The sequence below is a fragment of the Microcaecilia unicolor genome, chromosome 1, assembly GCF_901765095.1.
Source record: "Microcaecilia unicolor chromosome 1, aMicUni1.1, whole genome shotgun sequence".
Taxonomy (NCBI): Eukaryota; Metazoa; Chordata; class Amphibia; order Gymnophiona; family Siphonopidae; genus Microcaecilia; species Microcaecilia unicolor.
In genome coordinates, this window is record NC_044031.1 from 395,373,380 (window position 1) to 395,395,594 (window position 22,215).

The 22,215-nt window shown below is 42.1% G+C and overlaps 1 protein-coding gene across 5 annotated transcripts in view; it reads left to right on the forward strand.

Annotated features, from left to right (window-relative positions):
• Nucleotides 1-17,074, forward strand: part of NQO2 (N-ribosyldihydronicotinamide:quinone reductase 2) — a 49,297-nt gene extending 32,223 nt beyond the window's left edge. For 4 of the 5 annotated variants that reach the window (XM_030190080.1, XM_030190079.1, XM_030190081.1 and 1 more), the window contains exons 5-7: nt 2,025-2,138; nt 4,159-4,281; nt 16,899-17,074. In XM_030190080.1, the coding sequence (XP_030045940.1) occupies nt 2,025-2,138; nt 4,159-4,281; nt 16,899-17,060 (399 nt within the window). In that variant the 3' untranslated portion in view covers nt 17,061-17,074. The remainder of the gene's footprint in view (nt 1-2,024; nt 2,139-4,158; nt 4,282-16,898) is intronic. The other variant, XM_030190082.1, reaches the window with a different exon arrangement.
• Nucleotides 17,075-22,215: the final 5,141 nt, after the last annotated feature.

The window sequence follows — 22,215 nt, forward strand, 5'->3', positions numbered from 1 at the left end:
TGATAAGGCGGCTTCGAGCAGCTGGTGTTAGGGTGTCCAGGAATAGGCTCCAGCAGTTTGTCCACTTCTCGCCTCTTTCTGAGGAAAATTGTTTTATACTCATCCTCTCGATCCGAATTAAGTGAATCATCCGCAGTCTCCACCCCTGCAAAGTGGGGTATCTATTTGTAATCCACTCAGCCAGGATGCATTGTTTTGCTGTTATAATAGATTTTTCCACAAAGGCCTTCATGCATTTTGGGCCATGTTGTGGAATTGACCAACAGCCCAGCAACAGCCGGGCATCGCTGTACCAGCGTACCCGCCACAAAGTTGATACTTGGGCCATGAGTGTCCTCCAAAAAGTTCTGATACCTTTGCACGACCATAACATATGACCCAATGTTGCTCCTTCTGCTTTGCATTTCGGGCATTCGCCCCAAGGGGACACCCCCATGTGGAATGCCCTCCTTGGTGCTATATATATCCTCAGAGCTATTTTATATTGTATATCCCATTGTGTAGCATAAGCCGAACGTTGTCAAATAGATATTATATGTTCTCTAAGTTGATCTGGTGTTAATGCAAGAGACAAGTCTCTCTCCCAGCTTTCCGCTAGTCGTTTGTAATCCATTTCAGATACCGTATCCTTTATATGGCGATGATGGTAGGCCAGGGTTACTTTCACTTGTGCCTCCAAAGAAAAGGCCGATGATAATTCTTCTTGTACATCTTCCGTTAAGTCTGTCCAGGGTAAAGTTTGAAGATAATGTCTCAACTGCATATAATGGAAATTATCTGTTTGGTTCCTCAGTTTATATTTTTTAATTGCATTATTATTTTTGTTTGATGCAGACCCCTGATGCAGGCGCTGTGCACTGAAACACGGCCCTTGTGGAGTCATTTTTTGAACATTGTTTCCTAAGTTGTGTGATTAAAGGAATTCTGTCCCAATTTTTAAGGCTCTTGGTAAATTTTTTTGCTGTTTGGATTTTGGTTTGTACTTTGTACTATCTCTTTGCTGTGCTGTGATAATAAATGTTTGATATTTTTACATCGTCTAGCTACTGCATTCAGTCATCTTCGCTTTGTTTGTGTTTGCATGCTTAAGTAATGCACATTAAATGTCGGCAGTCCTCAAATGGCCACAGAACGGGCATATCCCCTCATTCTGTGACAGGCTGCTGTGGAGTGGAGGAGTAGCCCAAGGGTTAGTGCAGTGAACTGAGGACCAGGGGAACCAGGTTCAATTCCCACTGCAGCTCCTTGTGACTCTGGGTAAGTCTCTTAACAAAGTAAGTATGTGAATATAACATGTAAGCCACTTTGATTGTAACCACAGAAAGACAGTATATCGAGTCCCATCCACTTTCCTTGTCCCTGTCCCTAAATGTATGCACTATCCCCCGGATTCTATGTAACGCACCTAATTTCTAATGAATGCAGGATAAAAGGGGTGTGGTTATGGACAGAGAAATGGGTGTTCTGAAATTTACGCATGTAGTTAAAGAATATGGCCCAGTGTGCGTAAATCTATGCACCATGATTTAAGCCACATTTTTGTTGGTGTAAATGGAGGCGCGTAGTTTTAGGCGCTGAGATATCAACTGAGCATATTCTATACCACACCTCCATGTAAGTGGCACTTATAGAATAAACTTAGTCGGCATTGATTTCCACACTGATTTTTTAAGGCGCCATATATAGAATCTCCCTCCATCTGTGTGCTTCAACTAGCAGTTAGGCAGGCAAGTGTACTGCTATTGACATGGTGTAAGTGGGCACACCTAAATGTAAACACATTAATGCCAACTTATGCTAGCATAGTATTCTACAATAGAATCTTGGCACTTTGAGCATGAATTCTCTGGCGGCATCTATGTGCTGCATCTAAGCTCAAATTCAGAAATGCTCTTCCAGGCAGAACAAAGTGTTTCATTGCCAACAGTTGCTGGAAGAGAGGAGATGTGTGTATATATATATTTCTTAGTTTCCTGTTACTAATAATGGGATCCTCTTGCTTTTTTTTTTCTTTTTTTGTCTAGTTTCCTTTGTATTGGTTCAGCATGCCTGCAATTATGAAAGGCTGGCTGGATCGAGTGCTCATCCAGGGATTTGCCCACAATTACCCACAATGTTATGACGCTGGCTTGCTCAAGGTTTGTTTGTTTTTTATATATAGAAAAGATTATTATGTTTGTGGACTAGAGGACTTGTTTTCCTAATTTCATAAGTACATAAGTAATGCCAAACTGGGAAAAGACCAAGGGTCCATCGAGCCCAGCATCCTGTCCACGACAGCGGCCAATCCAGGCCATGGGCACCTGGCGAGCTTCCCAAACGTACAAACATTCTATACATGTTATTCCTGGAATTGTGGATTTTTCCCAAGTCCATTTAGTAGTGGTTTATGGACTTGTCCTTTAGGAAACAGTCTAACCCCTTTTTAAACTCTGTCAAGCTAACCGCCTTCACCACGTTCTCTGGCAACGAATTCCAGAGTTTAATTATGCGTTGGGTGAAGAAACATTTTCTCCGATTTGTTTTAAATTTACTACACTGTAGTTTCATCGCATGCCCCCTAGTCCTAGTATTTTTGGAAAGCGTGAACAGACGCTTCACATCCACCCGTTCCACTCCACTCATTATTTTATATACCTCTATCATGTCTCCCCTCAGCCGTCTCTTCTCCAAGCTGAAAAGGCCTATCCTCCTTAGTTTTTCTTCATAGGGAAGTTGTCCCATCCCCGCTATCATTTTAGTCGCCCTTCGCTGCACCTTTTCCAATTCTACTATATCTTTCTTGAGATGCGGCGACCAGAATTGAACACAATACTCAAGGTGCGGTCGCACCATGGAACGATATAACGGCATTATGACATCCTCACACCTGTTTTCCATACCTTTCCTAATAATACCCAACATTCTATTCGCTTTCCGAGCCGCAGCAGCACACTAAGCAGAAGGTTTCAGTGTATTATTGACGACGACACCCAGATCCCTTTCTTGGTCTGTAACTCCTAACGTGGAACCTTGCATGATATAGCTATAATTCAGGTTCTTTTTTCCCACATGCATCACCTTGCACTTGCTCACATTAAATGTCATCTGCCATTTAGCCGCCAAGTCTCCCAGTCTCGTAAGGTCCTTCTGTAATTTTTCACAATCCTGTCGCGATTTAACTTGGTGGGTTCAAAAAAAAAAGAAAAAAATTGGACATTCAAGGTTTTTTCACCTCCAGTTAATATTGAGAGTTAACTGTTCTCCTTACGTAACCTCTGATTCGTGGAAGCCAATGCCCATCACATATAAGATCATCTTCAGGCATCGGGGGACTGGATGGCTCGCAGTGAGGACATAAGGTAGGGGATGTTTGTAATGGCCAGGTTAACATTGTTTGGTTTCTGGTTTCAGCTAAGCCAAATTTTATGTTGTAAAGTGATCTGAAATGTATTGTATCTTTAAAAATATGATTTAATTTCAAAAATGTGGTGTTACAAAATCTGAAAGACTGAAAAAATATGTACAAATATAAAAATTTGAGTTTTTAAGAAAACCCAAAATACAGTGGCCCTCATGTTAGAAGACCTATTCGCAGTTCATCAGTGCATAAACTGGCATATAAATGTTTATCTTGCATAAAGATCTAAGTCCCTGTTTTACAAAAGCAGGGGTATGAACGTATCAAACCCAAGGGCATGCAAATGGTAAGGGGGCATGGTCTGGGCCAGTGGCGTAGCTACAGGTGGGCCTGGGTGGGCTCAGACCCACCCAGTCTAATGGCCCCCAAAACACCTTAGTAGTGGTGCCTCACTCCTCTCTTTCTCGCCCTCTCTCTCTTTCTTCTCCACTAGTGACACAGCATCTACCTGTCTCTCTGAACCCCCACCCCACCCCCATCTACCTTCGAGCTGTCACTTGCAGCACTTCCTTTAGGCAACCTGCGCTGGCCCTGCAGGCTTTCCTCTACCGCATCCCACCCTCGATGACATCACTTCATGTTTCTTCACTGGCGAGGACTCGGTAGAGGGAAGCCTGCAGGGCTGGTTCAGGTTGCCCACAGGAATTGTTGCTAGCAACGACTTGAGGTGGGGAGAGAGAGGGGAAGATGCCAGGCTGTGGGCAGAGATTTGATCTGACAAGCATTAATTCTGAGTAAGATTTGTTCATTTTTCACAGGAGCTCTTGTCTACTTTACAGGATAAACTAGCTCTATTGTCTTTTACCACTGGAGGAACAGAGGAAATGTTTTCCAAAGAAGGAGATAGTGGTGATGTTAAGTATCTCCTGTGGCCCTTACAGGTATGTAAGAATTATAGATGGACATATATATGTAAAACTCATCCGCATTCCTATGATTCAAAAAGTTTCAAGGGTTTGCAGTCTAAAAATAATATGAAAAGTTGACTGATCAACTTGCTTCTCGTTTTGTTATAAAAGCATTTTTTGCACATTAAGTATGTTTTATATGCACAAAATGGCTCTTACAATACTGTATGGATGAGTACATGCATACAAATACTCATTGCAGTATTTTGTTACACGTGTATTGCACGGAGGCTTTTCCGGGATTGGCATTTGGGCAGAGTTGAAGCAGAGCTGTGAAGTGTCTGCATAATTTTTAAAATGTGTATGTACGTATATATGTGCACATATTTACACCTTCCTCAGAGCAGGTATCTATTTTTCCATGAAAAGTTTGTGTAGTTTTGGGGATAGTTCTGGTTATCTATTTTATAAGGGCACATAGACACTTATGTTGCCTATTTAAAATATGCACATTTCTGACACTTTTTAGGGGCCCTGTTATGAAATTATCCCCATATTTCTCAGGTTGTGTAGAGTATATGCTAAGATTATCACTTATGTTTAAGCATGATGGATTCCCAATGGATGAGCCTTTACAAGATGAATTCATGGTCATTTTGGAAAACGTGGTGAGATGATTTTTGTATCTTATAATTCCTAAGCACCTCCTCTTAAATGAAAGAAGAAGGTTTAATGGCCATTTCTCTCAATGGAGGAGGGTGAATAGTGGAGTGCCACAGGGATCAATACTAGAGCCGGTGCTACTTCACTTGTTTATAAATGATCTGGAAATTGGAACGACAAGTGAGGTGATTACATTTGAAGATGACACAAAACTACTCAAGGTTGTTAAAACAAATGTGGACAGTTAAAACCTACAGGAAGACCTTAGGAAATTGGAAGACTGTACATCCAAATGGCAGATGAAATTTAATGTAGACAAATGCAAAGTGATGTACATTGGGAAGAATAATCTGAATCATAGTTCCCTGATGCTAGGGTCGACCTTGGGGATCAGCACCCAAGAAAAAGATCTGGGTGTCATTGTAGATAATATGCTGAAATCTTCTGCCCAGTGTGTGGCGGCGGCCAAAAAAGCAAACAGGATGCTAAGAATCAGTGACGTAGCTATGGGGGCCCTCTGGGCCCTCCATCCCTCTCTCACCCCCCACCCCCCACTGGTGGCCAGAGAGGTGCATGATTTTTAGAAACCAATATCTGTCTATAGCAGTTTGGCTGCAGGCACTGAGGTCTTCGGGTGACCCTCTGATTGACCGTTGCAGCAGCTATTGTTTTCTCTGCCTGCGTTCTGTCCACTGGACTGCCGATGTGCCTCCGATTGCTCTCAATGATGCTGGCACCTGCCCCTATGGCCCGGACGTGCAGTCTCCTGCCTTACCGGCACCAAGTTGAGTCACGTGGTACTGATAGACGGGAACCAGCACATCCGGGCCACAGGGGCAGGCTCAGCGTTGTTGGGAGCTGCTGCTTACTGAGGGAGAGTGAGCCACAGTGCTGACAAAGCTGCTGCTGTGGGAGAGTAAGCAGAGTCACTGAAGAGAAGAGATGCTGCATTCAACTTGGCCCTCCTCTCCACTACTGCCAGTGCCTAGCACCCACTGCCCAGGTGACAAAAAAACCCACAATTTTAAGATCTTATGCTAGGTTTTGGTGTTGGGGGTATAGAGAAGAGCAGGAGAGATTTTGGGCTTTATATGAGGGGTGTTGTGGGATATGGAAGGGCAGATTCTGGGCTTTATATGAAAGGATAAGGGGATGGGATATACTGCCTTTCTGTAGTTACAATCAAAACAGGTCACATTTACAGGTATTTATTGTGTACCTGGGGCAAAGGAAGGTTAAGTGACGTTCCCAGAGTCACAAGGAGCTGCAGTGGGAATTGAACCTGGTTCTCCAGGTTCTCATCCCACTTCATAACAATTAGGCTACTCCTTCTTATCATGAGGGGTAAGAAGGGGTTATGCAAGGGCAGAGGAGGTACTGGGATTTTATATGAGGGAGTTGGGGGGTATGGAAGGGCAGGAGAGATGCTGGGCTATGGGATAATTTCTGTATCCTGCTTCCTTTTTTTTTTTTACTACCACTGCAGTAATTATTTTGCAGGATACTGTGATGTGTGTTGAGAGTAGAGAGTTGCACGGGGACAGAAATCTTACCCATCCCCGCCCGTCCCTGCTAGAATCTCACCCATCCCCACCCATCCCCACTGGAATCTTACCCATCCCCAACCGTCCCCGCAAGAATTTAACCCATCCCCACCCATCCCCGTAAGAATTTAATGGTACATAAAAGAAAATTCTGGTCAGCTCCCTCAGTCTCTCTCTGGATTTGAGCCACATCACTGTAGGCAAGGAAGGAATGGAAGCTGAAACTTGGAACACTGTGGTGTGCACATGTAAGATTTGTCTCTGATTTTTGGTACTGTGTGCTGAGAGGTCACCACATGCACGCACCAGTAGGTCAGGTGTCAGAGCTGAGGTCTGCGCATCAGCCCGGGAGCAAAGAGGATTAATTGTAACATAGTAAGTGACAGCAAATAAAGACCTGAATGGTCCATCTAGTCTGCCCAATAGTCACACATTATCAATCCATGATTAAATCAACGAGTGTGATATTATATACTTTTCTTCCGTGTTTCTGGAACATAGACCATAGAAGTCTATCTGGCCCTATACTTATGTTCCAACTGCTGGAGTTCTCGCTGAAGCCCACTCCAGTCTATTCATCTTCTCATTTGTGGAATACAGACTGCAAAAATCTGTCCAGCACTGTCCTTATATTCCAGCCACTGAAGTTGCTGTCTAAGCCCTTTCTAGCCCATCCTAAACCAGACTGCCATATATTAGACACAGACCATACAAGTCTTCCCGGTATCGGACCTAGTTAATCACAGCCAGAGTCACCATCTAAGCGTCACTTGACACATCCACACACATGCAGCCATTTAAGGTTAGGATTTTTATAACTTCCATTTTCTAATTAGAGATCCTCTGTGTTCAACCAAGCCTTTTTGAATTCCTTCATCATTTGTGTCTCTACCACCTCCTTAACGGAAGACTTTACACATTTGTGCTGTTAAAGCAAGGAGGAAGAGGAGGAGGATGAGACAGCATTCAAGGTACTCGGTAGATGAGAGGCTGATGCAGTGCAGCTTACACTTCCACGGGAACCCCGCAGAACTGCTTCCATCCCCGCGGGAACCCCGCAGGACCTGCTTCCGTCCCCGCGGGAACCCCGCAGAAACCCCGCAGAACTGCTTCCGTCCCCACGGGAACCCCGCAGGACCTGCTTCCGTCCCTGCGGGAATCCCGCGGGTTCCGCGGGATTCCCGCGAACCCCGTCCCCGTGCAGCTCTCTAGTTGAGAGGCTGACCAGTGTCAAGTCTAGTATGATGAGAAAGTTTAAGTTATGGGATAATGTGACTATATTTAAAAATGTCAGTGTTTCCAAAGTTTTCATAAGTGTGTGTGTGGGGTTCATGTTGATGTAGAAATCTGTTATCTATAATCTACTACTACTAAACATTTCTGTAGTGCTACTAGACATACACAGCACTGTACACATTATATGCAGGTACTATCTCTCTCCCTAGAGGACTCACAATCTAAGTTTTTGTAACTGGGGCAATGGAGGGTTAAGTGCCACGATTTGGATTTTTGCCAGGTACTTGTGACCTGGCTTGACCACTGTTGGAAACAGGATACTGGGCTAAATGGACCATTGGTCTGACCCAGTATGGCTATTCTTATGTTCTTAACCATGGCTGCGTAAGTGCTGAATATTGACTTAAATGTGTTAGCCAGCTCAAAAATTACCAGTATGCAAAGCTGAAGCCTGGACAGGGCCTGGGCTTTGAATATCCAGGAATAACTCCGTTGGCGATGAGCAAAATGCTCATCGCTACCAGCTGAATATTGGATCCCTAGCAAATTAGCATTTACATATTCTGTGGCATAAGTTGAACTTTGCTTTTCTGATCTCTTAATCTGGGCATTGTTTTCCTTTCTAAGTTTTTAGCTTGCTACACTTGTTCTAACATACTGAGGGACAAGATGCAGTAGAAATATCAAAACTGGATTTTATAGGGCTTTTTCAGGCAAGCAGCGAGTATGGATCTCCTCAGGAAAAGATTAGTAAGAGCAATAACTGAAAAGAAAGCAACTAGCTCACCATATAAAAGCATGAGTAACAAGAAAAAAATTGTCCCCTGACAATTGATTCTTAAAATAAAACAATGCCACCTGGTGGCAGTCTCTCCAATATAATTAGGGCTCTGATTTTAGGTTTTAACACAAGAGTAGGAAACCTGAGTCCTCAATGGCTGCAACCCAGTCAAGTTTTCAGGATTTCCACAATGAATATACATGAGATCTATTTGCATACAATGGAGGCAGTGCATGCAAATAGGCCTCATGCATATGCATTGGGAAATCCTGAAAACCAACTGGGTTGAGGGCTGTTTGCCCACCCCAGTTTTAACATATCAGTACCCCTGATGCAAAAACATTTTAAATTGGTGTTTATTGGCTAAAAGTACTTGAAAAACAACATAAGAATAGCTTTACTGGATCAGACCAATGATCCATCCAGTCCAGTATTCTGTTTCCAACAGTGGCCAATCCAGGTCACAAGTACCTGGTAGAAACCCAAATAGTAGCAACATTCTATGCTACCAATCCCAGGGCAAGCAGTGGCTTCCCCATGTCTATCTCAATAGCAGGCTATGGACTTTTCTTCCAGGAACTTGTCCAAACCTTTTTTAAATCCAGATACACTAACAGTTGTTACCATATCCTCTGGCAATAAGTTCCAGAGCTTAACTATTCGTTGAGTGAAAAAATATTTTCTCCTATTTGTTTTAAAAGTATTTCCATGTAACTTCCTCGAGTGTCCCCTAGTCTTTGTACTTTTTGAAAGAGTAACAAATCAATTAACCTTTACCCATTCTACACCAGTCAGGATTTTGTAGACCTCAATCTTATCCACCCTCAGCTGTCTATTTTTCAACCTGAAGAGTCCTAGTCTCTTTAGCCTTTCACCCTATGCCTGGAACAATCTTCCTGAATCCCTACGCCAAGCCCCCTCCCTACCCATCTTCAAATCCTTGCTTAAAGCTCACCTCTTCAATGCTGCATTAGGAACCTAACCTTTCGAACATATAGGTTGCCCCAATCTGTCTGACCTATCAGATTAACTGTACTTTTGTCTTTAGATTGTAAGCTCTTCGAGCAGGCACTGTCCTTCCATGTTAAATTGTACAGCGCTGCGTAACCCTAGTAGCGCTTTAGAAATGTTAAGTAGTAGTAGTAATATGAGAGGAGCTCCATCTCCTTTATCAGTTTGGTTGCTGTTCTTTGAACCTTTTCTAATTCCACTATATCTTTTTGAGATACGGTGACCAGAATTGAACAATATACTCAAGGTGAGGTCGCACCTTGAAGCAATACAGAGGCATTTACCATCCCTTTCCTAATAATTCCTAGCATTGTATTTGTTTTTTTGGCCTCCACTTCACACTGGGAAGAAGATTTCAGCGTATTGTCTACAACGAGACCTAGATCTTGAGTGCTTACTCCCAAGATGAACCCTAGCATCAGGCAACTATGGTTTGGATTATTCTTCCCAATGTACATCACTTTGCATTTGTCCATATTAAATTTCATCTGCCATTTGAACACCCAGTCTTCCAGTTTCCTAAAGTCTTCCTACAATTCTAGTCTTTTCACACCCCTCCCATGGTTTTTTTTGTATCCTCCACTCAAGTTTTGTGCCTTTTCTGCATTAATGGTAAGGGTGATGGATTTGATATACTGCCTTTCTGTAGTACAATCAAAGTGGTATACATATAATCTACTTTCTCTGCCCCTAGTGGACTCGTATTTCAATTTTTTGTTTTGTTTTCGTTTCTTTGTACCTGGAGAAATGATAGATTTTGTGACTTGTCCAGGGTCAGAAAGAGCTGTAATGGGAATCAAACCCAGTTCCCCTAGTTTTCAACCCACTGCACTAACCATTAGGCTACTCCTCCACACATGTTTAATTTCACCCTAAAAGTTAGCCAGCAACAGTACCTGTGGCACAGAAACACAGATTTTTCTGTGCCCTCAAAAAAATATCTGGAAAATAAACACGGAAATTTACAATTAATAAACCCCTATTAATAGAAGCCCTAAATATGATAGGTTTTAACTTAGAGTAGTTGTATATCTCAGCATACCCCAGGTGTTTACTAGAGTGTTAAGTGTTCCTTTCCTATCCTCTGTGCTTCTCACTGAGATTCCACTCTTAGGTGTCTGTACGTTCTTTTCTTTTAGAGATGTCTGCTGTCAGCCTTCCACTAGCTTTGTCGGGTTTCACTCTTCTTGTTTGGTCCCTCCATTTCCAAGGCTCTTCTCCAGAAACATACTTTTTCCTCCCTCTTGTTTTTATTCTGTCTTCTATTCCTGGGGTTTGTTGAATTTTTCCTTGATAGTTGTCTTCCCCTCCAGCTGTTTTTTTTTTTGTTACATTTGTAACCCGCGCTTTCCCATTCATGGCAGGCTCAATGCAGCTTACATGGGGCAATGGAGGGTTAAGTGACTTGCCCAGAGTCACAAGGAGCTGCCTGAAGTGGGAATCGAACTCAGTTCCTCAGTTCCCCAGGACCAAATTCCGCCACCCTAACCACTAGGCCACTCCTCCACTCTTCTATGGTTGAGTGCCTAGACTGCACACATGGATTGAACATCTCTGCTAAAGATCTGCTATTTTTAAACCTATATTTCAGATTAGCAGACAAATAGCACCATAAAAGATGTTCATATAGAACATGATTCACTCTGATTATTTTTGCCCAAAATTGTTTTATATTTTGATTTTATGAATTGTATCGGAACTTTGCAGGGACCATCCTCTCATCCAAGAGGAGGTCATTGACTACTTTATGTTGAAAAAACCAATCCCCTGCCTACAACAGCCTACTTACCTATCTGATCAATGAAATTATGGCATTTGATAGTAGCACAGAACTACTGAGTAGTGCATTCCCAGCAAGAACAAAACATGCACTTAGGGCTTCTCAAGGGTGTTCAGTGTACCATTTGCCTCAAAATTGGATTGGATGCAATATCTGATTTCTTGTGCAATGCTGGGTACTTCTACTAGTTAGTAAATAATTAATACATATTAAATGGCTCTTCGACTTTCATCCTGTTCCTAACTTCCAATTTCACTACATAGAGGAATTCAAAGTTCTATTCAGATATGGCATACCTAATGTATACTGCCTTGGGTGAATATCTTTATAAAGGCAGTTAATAAGTCCTAATCAGTAATAAGATGGATAGCAAGTTATATCATATTTTTACAAAGGAAGGGTATTCCATTAATAGGGATCTAGATAACCGAGCAGTATTTGAAGTTACCTTAGACCGTATATCTGAAGGTGCAGAAAGAATCAAAGTATGATGATTTGGGGAATAAAAATTACTTTCAGTTTATACCTTTATAATATTTGGACAATAAAAGATGAATCCGTAATGGAAATGAGATCCTGTAGAGACCAGTGTAACTCTCAGAAGCCTTATGCTTGGCTATATGTACATCTGTCAGAAAAGGATTAATTCTAGTTCAAGCAATAGCTGCACTCTACAATCCCAGTTATTTCAATAGGAGAACATATTTTTCATTACATCCCAAGGATCAGTCCAGACAAATGGGTTGTGATTATCCACCAGCAGGTGGACATAGAGAACTCTAAAGAGTTGTGTCTCATAAACTCCTGTGCTTAGCATCCAAGCTAGTATTCTCTATCTCCAGCAGGCAGGTATCTGGGTTTGGAAAAGTCCATAGTCTACTATGAGACAGACATGGGAAGCCACTGTTTGCCCTGGGATTGGTAGCATGGAATTCTGCTACTATTTGGTTTCTACCAGGTACTAGTGACCTAGATTGGCCACTGTTGGAAACAGGATACTGGGCTAGATGTACCATTGGTCTGATTCAGTATGGCTATTCTAATGTTCTTACAGCCAGTTCAGGGAGGAAGACTCCCTAGGAATGGATGCACTGATACAGCCTTGGCCATTGGATGGCCTCCTTTACATGTTTCCTCCATGGCCTCTCGTGGGAAGGATGTTGCACAGGATTGCGTTTCATTTTGGGAAGGTCGTTCTTGTAGCTACAGACTGGCCCAGATATCCTTGATATGCAGACCTCATCTGTCTTCAAATTGCTGCTTGGTTGACTGTTCTTCCATAGACAGGCTTATTGCACCAAGGTCCAGTACTTATGGAGGATCCCTCCCACTTTGGTCTTATGGCCTGGCTCTTGAGAGGGTGCGACTGAGGAAGAAGGGCTACATGGATGATGTTATTACTACCATGCTGCAAGCCCAAAAGCAGTCCACTTCTTCTTCTTCTTATGCTAGAATGTGGAGAACTTTTGAGAGCTGGTCTGCACAAAATGGTGTTTCTCCGTTTCGTGCTTCCTTGTCTCAAATGTTATCTTTCCTTCAGGAGGGATTCAAAAAAGGCTTTAGCTTTTAATTCACTTAAGGTTCAGGTGACAGTGTTGGCGTGTTATAGAGGCAAGATACAGAATGCCTTTATTGGCTGCTTACCCTGATATAGTGTGATTCATCAAGGAAGTCACTCATCTGTGTCCCCCTCTCCGCAAAATTATTAGTGGAGTCTTCCAGTGATTCTTGAGGCTGTTCAGTCAACTCACATTGAGTCCCTTCATTCGGCAACTATCAAAGATCTTACTTTAAAAGCAGTTTTTCTAGTTGCCATGTTGTCGCCATGGAGAGTTTCAGAGCTTCAAGTTCTCTCTTGCAGGGATCCCTTTCTCTGCTTTTCTGACTTGGGAGTTTCCATATGGACAGTTCAACCTTTTTGCCAAAGATTGTATCTCCTTTTCATGCCAATCAGATTGTGTTTCTTTCTTCTTTTTCCAGAGAGGTCTATTCTGCAGAATATTCTTCCCTGCGACTGTTGGATGTGAAGCGCGTTCTTATGCACTATCTTACCGCTACCAGTGGTTTCAGGTGGTTTGATCATCTTTTTGTCCTCCTTACAGCCTCCAGAGCAATAGTGGCTTGATGGCTTAAGGAGGCTATTTCTTTGGCTTACATTCTGAAGGGTAGATCTGCTCCCATTCAAGTCAAGACTCATTCTACCAGGCCTTTGGTGACTTTGGCAGAGTCTAGGGCAATTTAATTGACTGAGGTCTCAGTCAGCAACGTGGTCGTCTTCTCATTCCTTTGTTAAGCATTACCATTTGAATGTGTCTGCTGAAGCAGATGCTTCCTTCGGGGCCACGATTCTTGCTGCAGGGATATCACAGTCCCTACCCTCTTAAAGATTGCTTTTGTTCTCTATCTCCACCTGCTGGCGGATGGTCACAACCCATTTGTCTGGACTGATCCTTTTGGACTAAAGGAAAGAAAATTATCAGGTAATTAATTTTTCCTTATTCATCCTGATTTCTTTCCAGGACTTTTTTCTGGTTAACCCTTTCATGCTGTGATCTTTTCTCCACTCTTGTTTTCTATGAAATAAATCTCTTGAATTTCCACACAATGATGTTCTGCTTTTCTAACATATTTAGAATCTCCTTAAAGGGGGGGCGGAGCAAGATGGCGGCCGTAACATTCTAACGCGAAACAACTCGAGGAATTTTGCTGGAGTTAAGCCTTTCACATTTGTCTTATAGTTGTTGCTTTAAACAACGATTTACTCTTACCTGTTTACCACGATGCCTCATACTAAGAGAAAGGCTTATGTTAGAACGGGAGCCCAGCCGGTTCTTACATCGACACCAACCCAGCAAACAATCGAAGGATATCTCGCGAGAACCAGTCAGGCGTTGGGAGTTCCCGCTGAGCAATGTGCGCAAGGAGAAGCCATACTCCAGGGACAGGACATATCGTTGTCCCCCCCAACGCGTTCTCCTCCGCCGCAACCGGCAGAGATCGGCTCTAGAGGGGAATCACGGGCCCACGAAAGTGGAGGTCTTGTATCACATCTGGGCCCTATAGCCGAAATCTCTCCCGAGGCCCTTTTACCAACTGAGGCTCAAGCTGCGCCGGTAACACTTGAGGCAATATGGGGGACGCTCCAGACTGTTCTGGCATCAACAAGTAAGATAGAATCTTTAGTAGTAAATGTTCAGACTTTGACTTCTTCTTTTACTACTATGAAAAATGATGTTGCAGATAAGATAAATCATTTATCAGAAGAAAATATTAAGCTGAAGGAAACTACTGTAAAATTAATACAAGACAATACTTTGATACATGGGAGATTGGAATATTTTGAGAACTTTAATAGGAAACTAAACCTACGCTTTTTGAATTTCCCCAAGACTCCAATCTACCCACCGCATGAAATTTTCAAAAGATATCTAATAGAAAATTTGAAATTTTCAGAAGATAATATACCTCCGCTGAATAAAATATATTACCTTCCAATGAAAAAAGATAAGGAAAAAGAAAGCGATATTCAACCGGATGGAAAAGACCTTAACATATCAGAACTATTGGAATCTTCTCTGACAGAGTTTACTGAACGCCAAACTCTCCTGGTATCTTTTATTTTTCAGCAGGATCTGGAAAATGTTAGGAAAATTGCGTTGAGAAATTTACAAACCCCATTTTATGGGAGTAAAATTTGGATATTTCCAGACGTAACGAAACAGACGCAAGCCAGGAGAAAGGAGTTTTTGGCACTTCGATCAGCAACATTGGCTCTAGGAGCCTCCTTCAACCTGAACTATCCATGTAAATGCAACATCAAATATCTCGGGGTTAAATATGTTTTCCTAAACCCTGAACATTTAAAACACTTTATTGCTCAGAAAAAGATAATTTAATACATGTTTTTGCCTAAACAGGTATAATTTGCCTTAAGTAATAGATTTAAAGAGAAATAATGTAAAATCTGGTTTAAATTTGGGCTAAGCCTTTCTACTTTGTTTTTTTTCTTATTTTGAAATCTCATCTCCTGAGTAACTGCTTAAACCCCTCACCCTATGGTGGTCTAATACAAGTGATACAATTTTTGTTTTTGTATATTATGTTTATATTATTAATATGTACTACTTTGCCTACTCAAGATTTAAATGCTTGTGAAAAAATTGAAATTGATAAATAAAAGAATAAAAAAAAAAAAAAGAATCTCCTTAAAGAGCTTTTACTGTTTTGAGGGATGCTTTGCTTTTGTAAATTCCTTTCTTCTCCTCCTCTAAGGTCCATTATCAGAAAGGTTGTCTTACCTGCCAGTTCTTTTTCTAATGATTGCCATAAGAGTTGAATCTTTGGATTGTTCTGGGCCTTTTGGTAACTAGAAACCAGTGATTTCAGTCATGAGTTGTCGTGAGACTTCTTGCACATTTAAGGGGTCATTTTACTAAGGTGTGCTAAATGATAAGGCTCCATTATATTTCTAAGGGTGTCCTATCACTTAGTGCACACTAAATCCATTAGCATGCCTTAGTAAGAAGACCCCTTAGTTCAGTCTTCTTTTTAATGGCGTTGCTTTCGTGGATGGACATTGGCCAGCGGTTGGGATACTGGTCTCAGGCATAAACAAACCTTTTTTTTATTTTCTGGATATGTTTGTTTCTCACGTGCTGCTTTTTCTCTGTTCTAAACTGATAGAAATCTTATATTTGTATTGTCAATGGTAAACTACTGTGATGGTTTGGAAAGTTCCAAATAGATATAAAGATTTATTTCCAGAAGGATGCTTGGGTGCATAAGGAGAGGGCTGACCAACAGGAAAAAAAAGAGATGATAGTGCCCTTGTATAAGTCTCTGATTAGGTTCCATTTAGAATACTGTGTGCAGTTCTGGAGACCTTACTTACAGAAAGATATAAACAGGATGGAGTCAGTCCAGAGGGCGGCTACAAAATTGGTAAGTGGTCTCGGTCATAAAACATATAGGGAAGGCTTATGAACCTCAACATATATACGCTGGGAGAGAGGAGCTATGATAGAGATATTTAAATACCTCAGTGGCATAAATGTACAAGAGGTGAGCCTTTTTCAAATGAAGGAAAACTCTGGAACTAGGGGGCATACGATGAAGTTAAGAGGAAATAGGTTTAGGAGAAATCTAAGAAAATACTCTTTCATGGAAAGGGTGGTAGATACGTGGAATTGTCTCCCGGTGGAGGTCGTAGAGACGAGGACTATGTCAGAATTTAAGAAAATGTGGGACAGACACATGGGGGATCCATTAGGAAAAGGAAGAGTTAGTGGTTACCGAGGATGGGCCGACTGGATGGGCCATTTGACCTTTATCTGCTGTCATGTTTCTATGTTTCTATTTATTTATTTTAAAATTTGAAGCCCTCTCTCTTTCAGATATTCTAGGTAGGGGTATAAGCAACAACATGCATAATAATAAACCAAAACAACAAACAGACAATACAAAAATAAAATATTATAAAATACAATTTAAAAAAAATCAAATAACAGCAAAAATTGCAACTTGACTTCGAAAATGTGCGTTTGTGTATTATATGTGTGGTGTATATATGTGAAATATGTAAAATCAGTTTTAATGTGCTATTTCTGACATGTCTGCTCTCCATTTGTATCAACAGCATGGTATGATGCACTACTGTGGCTTTAAAATCCTTACCCCTGAGATCACCTTTGCACCTGAATATGTGACAGAGAATAGAAGGAAGGAGGTGTTGACCTCCTGGGCACAACGGCTGCAGAACATTTGGAATGAAAAACCTATAATCTGTACACCACCTTGATATTTCCAATAAAGTTTCAGTAGTTGCATGTACTAGGCTGCGCAATTTGGTGTGCTATTCGCTAAAACACTTATGAATTCTATCAAATATTATAGAAAAAATTGTACAGGAATTAGAGAGAATTGTCTTTAATTACTCACCCACCAGCACAGCATCAGATATCAGTTTCAAGTTATAACAAACTTACAAAATCTAACATCAGTACCTCTGGTAATGATAAGTAATTAGACTAATTATATGAAGGAAGAAAAGTTTGTTCCTCATACAAAGGTCACAGAACAGAGAGAAGGCAGAGAAAGAAAGAATGAATGAAAGATTAGAATAAAGGAAAGAAAGATTCTTAGATATAGAGAATTAGATTCTACGAGGGGGGGGGGGGGGGAGAAGCAAAACCCCTTTGGGATAAACCATAGGCCATTGGAAGGATCTGAAACTTTCTCTCCAAGCCTAGTTTTTCTGAGTTCCTTTGTCTGCAGTGTGGCTTTATAAGCTGTTGTGAGCATCCACCTCTCCTCTACCCTGGACCAATCAGAGGTGCTGCATATGGACTGGAGACTTGTAATTGGGACTTTCATATGTGCTGGAGGCTTGCAATTAGTCCTTGCCATACCTTTTCTCCATAAATTATTTTCGTAACAGGATATACCAGGTATCTGAGCTGCCTTAGCAACATTTTCACCATAATAGCATGTGACCAGCCAGAAATTCCTTCGTGTGGCTGATAGGAAAAGAGAGGGGGGAGGGGGGGGGGGAATAGTGCAATGTACCTGAAGTAAAACTGTATAGCTTATAGCTAAAACTTATAAACAAACAGGAAGAAAATTTGGAAGTCAAACCATATTGCTGGTTCCTCTGTTTTCTCATTTTAATTAGACTGCTCTCCATCATTTAGGAACACTTTGATAAAAATAAGTGTGGAAAGCCTACAGAGCACGGCTCGTGGAATTCCTACTCCTCTGCATGTAATATATGTATGTGTGTTGGGGGGGAGGGTTGGGAGAGTGTTAGTGTACATGTTTGTCTGTTGGTGTTGGTACATGTTTGTATGTGTGTGTATTTTCTGTGTATTTGTTATCAGGAGAGATGAGAAGGGGAAGGACATTTGAAAGGGACAATTCCTAAATCACTGTGTTACAGTGGACCAGTGTATGCATACTGTAACTGTTGGCTGTATCCTACCTAAAGTCTCTCTCTGCTGGTAGTTACAATGGAAGCAGCCAGCGCAGGCTTCCTCGCAAGGGGGAAGGTCGAGGGAGGGGAACAAGATGGGGAGAAGTAGAGAACTGCAGATAGAGGTTTTATGCATCTTTCTGCCTTTCTGGCCATTAGTGTAAATGGTTGCAATATTTCTTTCTTTTCTCTCCTCTTCCCCTCTCATGTGTCCTACATCTCTCCCATGTCCTCTCTCAGGCCCCCCACAGTCCATTACACCTGAGTTCTTTGCCAGCATCGGCAGTGATAACATACTGCCTAAGCCAACCCGGAGCCTTTTCTTTGCTATGTCTTGCCTCTTTTATAATCTTCCTGTTTACACACGAGCAGAACAAGGCAGAGAAAAGGCTCTGGGTTGACCCAGGAAGCATGTTATTGCTGCTGCTGCTGCTAAAAAAACAACAACAAAACAAACAAACAAAAAACTCAGCTTTGACAGACCCAGAGGGATGAAGGAGAGGTGGTGCACCTGTGACAGAAGGGTAAAGAGGTGTGTTGGACACATGGAGAAGAGGTGGAGGGAGGGAGAGGTGCTGCTTCTGCAGGGGGAAGGGGACAAGAGAGATGCTAGACTATAGTTGAGGGCACTGGAGAGAGAGAGAGAGAACACATGTCAGACCATGTGGCGGACTGGGGCTGGGGAGAGGGGGAGGTGCCTTACCAGGAGTTGGGGGGATTGAGGGCTGGGGAGAGGGCGAGATGTTAGACCACAGGGTGAGGGAGAGTATGTGTGAGAGAGAGATGCTAGATTGTAGGAGATGGAAGAAGGAGAGAGGGAGATGTCAGACTGTTGGGGGTTGGGGAGAGGGGAAGATGTAGATGTCAGACCATGGGGGGGGGGGGGGGAGAGAGAGTATGAGTGAGAGAGAAGCTGGACTGGGATGGAGAGAAGAAAAGGGGGGAGATGTGGCTATAGAAATCTCAATGCTGTGTTCCTTTTCAGGTTGTGTAAGTGGTAAACTGCAATTAGCAGGCCTTCACGTCTGGTGCATGGTTTGCCACCTGTACCTCCCAAGAAGGAGCAAGGCATCAGGATTTGTGTAGTCACACCTTCTGCTGCCAGGCTGGGCTTCCTGTAGCTACTCTCCCCTCTGAGCAGCTGCCCTGCTGAATAGTGAAGCTGCACTTTTTTTTTTGGGGGGGGGGGAGGGGGGGAGAAAAGAGATGGGACCATAAGAGGGAAGGGAGAGAAAGGATAGGGAATTACTGGACTATAGGTGGGATATGTTAGCTTTGGAAAATATGAATCAAGAATGACTTTGTATTTTGTTCAGTACAAGTGGAAACGTATTTCTGGTTTTATTTTGCCTATGTTGTGGTACATGCCTAGTTTGACTTCTTGAGGTTCCCAGTTTAATTTTTATCTTTTATTTTTCTGTTTCTAATTTGTGATGCCTTTTTCTTATTTTGTGAGGTGTTTTGTATTATTTCACAATGTGCCTGGTAGTGGAGAAATATATGTTGCAATTACTCAGATGATATGAGCAGCAAAGTTCTTTTTTTTGTACGGTAAAATCCATGGAGAAAATGTGCTAGTTATGATCTGCATCTTTTGTTAGGGGACTTAGGGTTTTCATGAATGCAGAGCATGTTACGTTTAATTCCTATGAACTTCCAGACTGTATCAGACCAAAAGTACATGTGTGTCATGTATGCAAGCATCGTCCATCTGGTGTGTCCCAACTGAAAAAAAGCACCTCTGACTTAAAGAAACCTATGCTACTGTTGCCTTTATTGCAACCTCTCTATTGGTTTTACTTTTTACTTTATTTCTTGTGAATCACAACGTACCCAAAAGAGTTCAATGCAATTTACAAAGCAAAAAAGAAATGGACATATCAGGAGTTACAATGAAACACAATGCCATAATTTCTCTGGTTCATTGTATCCTTCAAACAAACTTTACTCTGAACCATATACTCTTGAATAACTGTCAGCTTTCCCCCAAGATTGTAGTTTAAAAGTTGGTCTATCTTCCTTTAAATGTGAATGCCAGCAGCCTGGTTCCAGCCCAGTGAAGGCAAGGCCAGAATGTTGACCATTTCCTAATAAATATATGTCCTTTCTCCTTGTACCATTATGTCATCTATGCATTGAGACTCTGAAGCTCTACCTGGCTTTTGGGGAGAAGATGACTTCATAGTATAATCATGGATGTCTCTAACCCAAGTCCCTCAGGAAAGATTCTCTGAAACCCGCGGTGTCGGGCGTTTCTAGGGGAAGCCAGCTGATGGGTCAAAATTTGTGACTGGAGAAGTAGTGAAGCTCTTTGATATCACTTTTAAAAGATAAGTTCACATTTTGATTTATTAGTAGCACTTATCACATAGGCTATAGCACGTTTTTCAAAACTTACACAAGAGTGGCCCGATGAAAGAAGTGCTATACCGCTTGGCATAACAATACATTGCCTGAAAAAAAGTGGATATTTGTCTGAGGGCACTCTTTAATATTATAAAGTTATCATTGAATATAAGAAGATATTTTGAAGTACTGGGCTAAACAATATGAACGTTGGCATATAGGAGGAAATACCTATAATTTAGAGTGTGGGGACAGTGCTTTTGTGATTTATGCCTATGTTTCAGCAATTTGTCCTGGTTCTAGTTTTTGAAGTTGATTGTTTGTTACCAGAGACTGGGGGATTTGATTTGTTAGATACCAGTGTTGGCTTTTGGGCCCGACATGCAAAGGAGAATATTTCTGAGACTGCTACTCTGGAGATTCTGGTTATTAATTTTCTATCTAAGAGCCTAAATTTGGCTTCCAGTACAGCTCTCTCGCACTTTCCTGTGTCATTGGTACCTTTGTGAAGAAACACAACTGGCTCCCCAGCATGATCTAAAGTCTTATGTAGGTGATGGGTGAGGTCCACCACTTTTGCACCAGGCAGGCAAGTGACCAAGAGATCTTGCACCTTACCAGCCACTTAGCTGGCTACATGCTTAGTGTCTGGATCACCAATTAACATGGCCATTCTAACCCTTCCTGGGCAGAAGCCCCTGGAGACACATATTTGGTTTCAGAAGATACTGCATCCATTAAAGGGAATTTTTGGCTACAGAATCACCTCTTGCCAAACCAAGGTGATACTCTACTTCCAGGTGACCTCTCCTTCCAAGGTGGCACAAAGGCTGCCAAACTGGAGGTGGAACTTCTCCACTGTACCCCTATAGGTCTCCTCTATGTACCTTTCCATTTGTCTCTGCTCCTTTAAGTTGGCTACTCTAGCCTTCAGAGATCTGACTCATTCTGTGAGAACCAGGAGTTCTGTGAACCATGTATAGATAGACTGGAGAGCACTGGCCAGTTAAATGGCACTTAACTGTCTATCTGGCAATATTCAGCAGGAGATAGCCAGTTATCTCCCAGTGAAGATTGCCAGTAGGCGCTTAGCAGATAGCCAGTTATATTGCACGATATAACCAACTATTCACTAATACTTAGCGCATGGCCAGCTAAGTTTGGCAGACAAATTGAGCTGTCAAAATAGCAAGCCTATCTTTGGCTGGTTTAAAATTAACCAGCCAGTGCTGAACATCAGCTTGGCCACTTAAGTTTAAACCAGACAATCAATGCTGATCACTGTAAACAGCCTTACATTGAACATCCAGGCCTAGGGCTGACCATGGGAGGCAGCCAGGTTAACGCCTGTGGTCTGAGTAGTAGGCCCATAGTCTTTATCTTCTGGCTTTCTTCGACCTTTGTCCTCAGCTCAGAGTAAAGTGAAGGGAAACCCTACAAGGCAAAGAAGGGGAAGTTGGGGGAAAATGGAAAGGGGGAGCTCTGGATGAGGAAAAGGCCTTCTCCCCATAAAGATGAGGTGCTTTTGAGGCATCTGGAACTTTATGGCAGTTTTTATCCTAGCCGCATGAACTGCAGTATGAGGATTTGGTAGGTGAAGCAAGTAACAGAATTCCCCAAGCTGTGCTGTAAAGGCAGA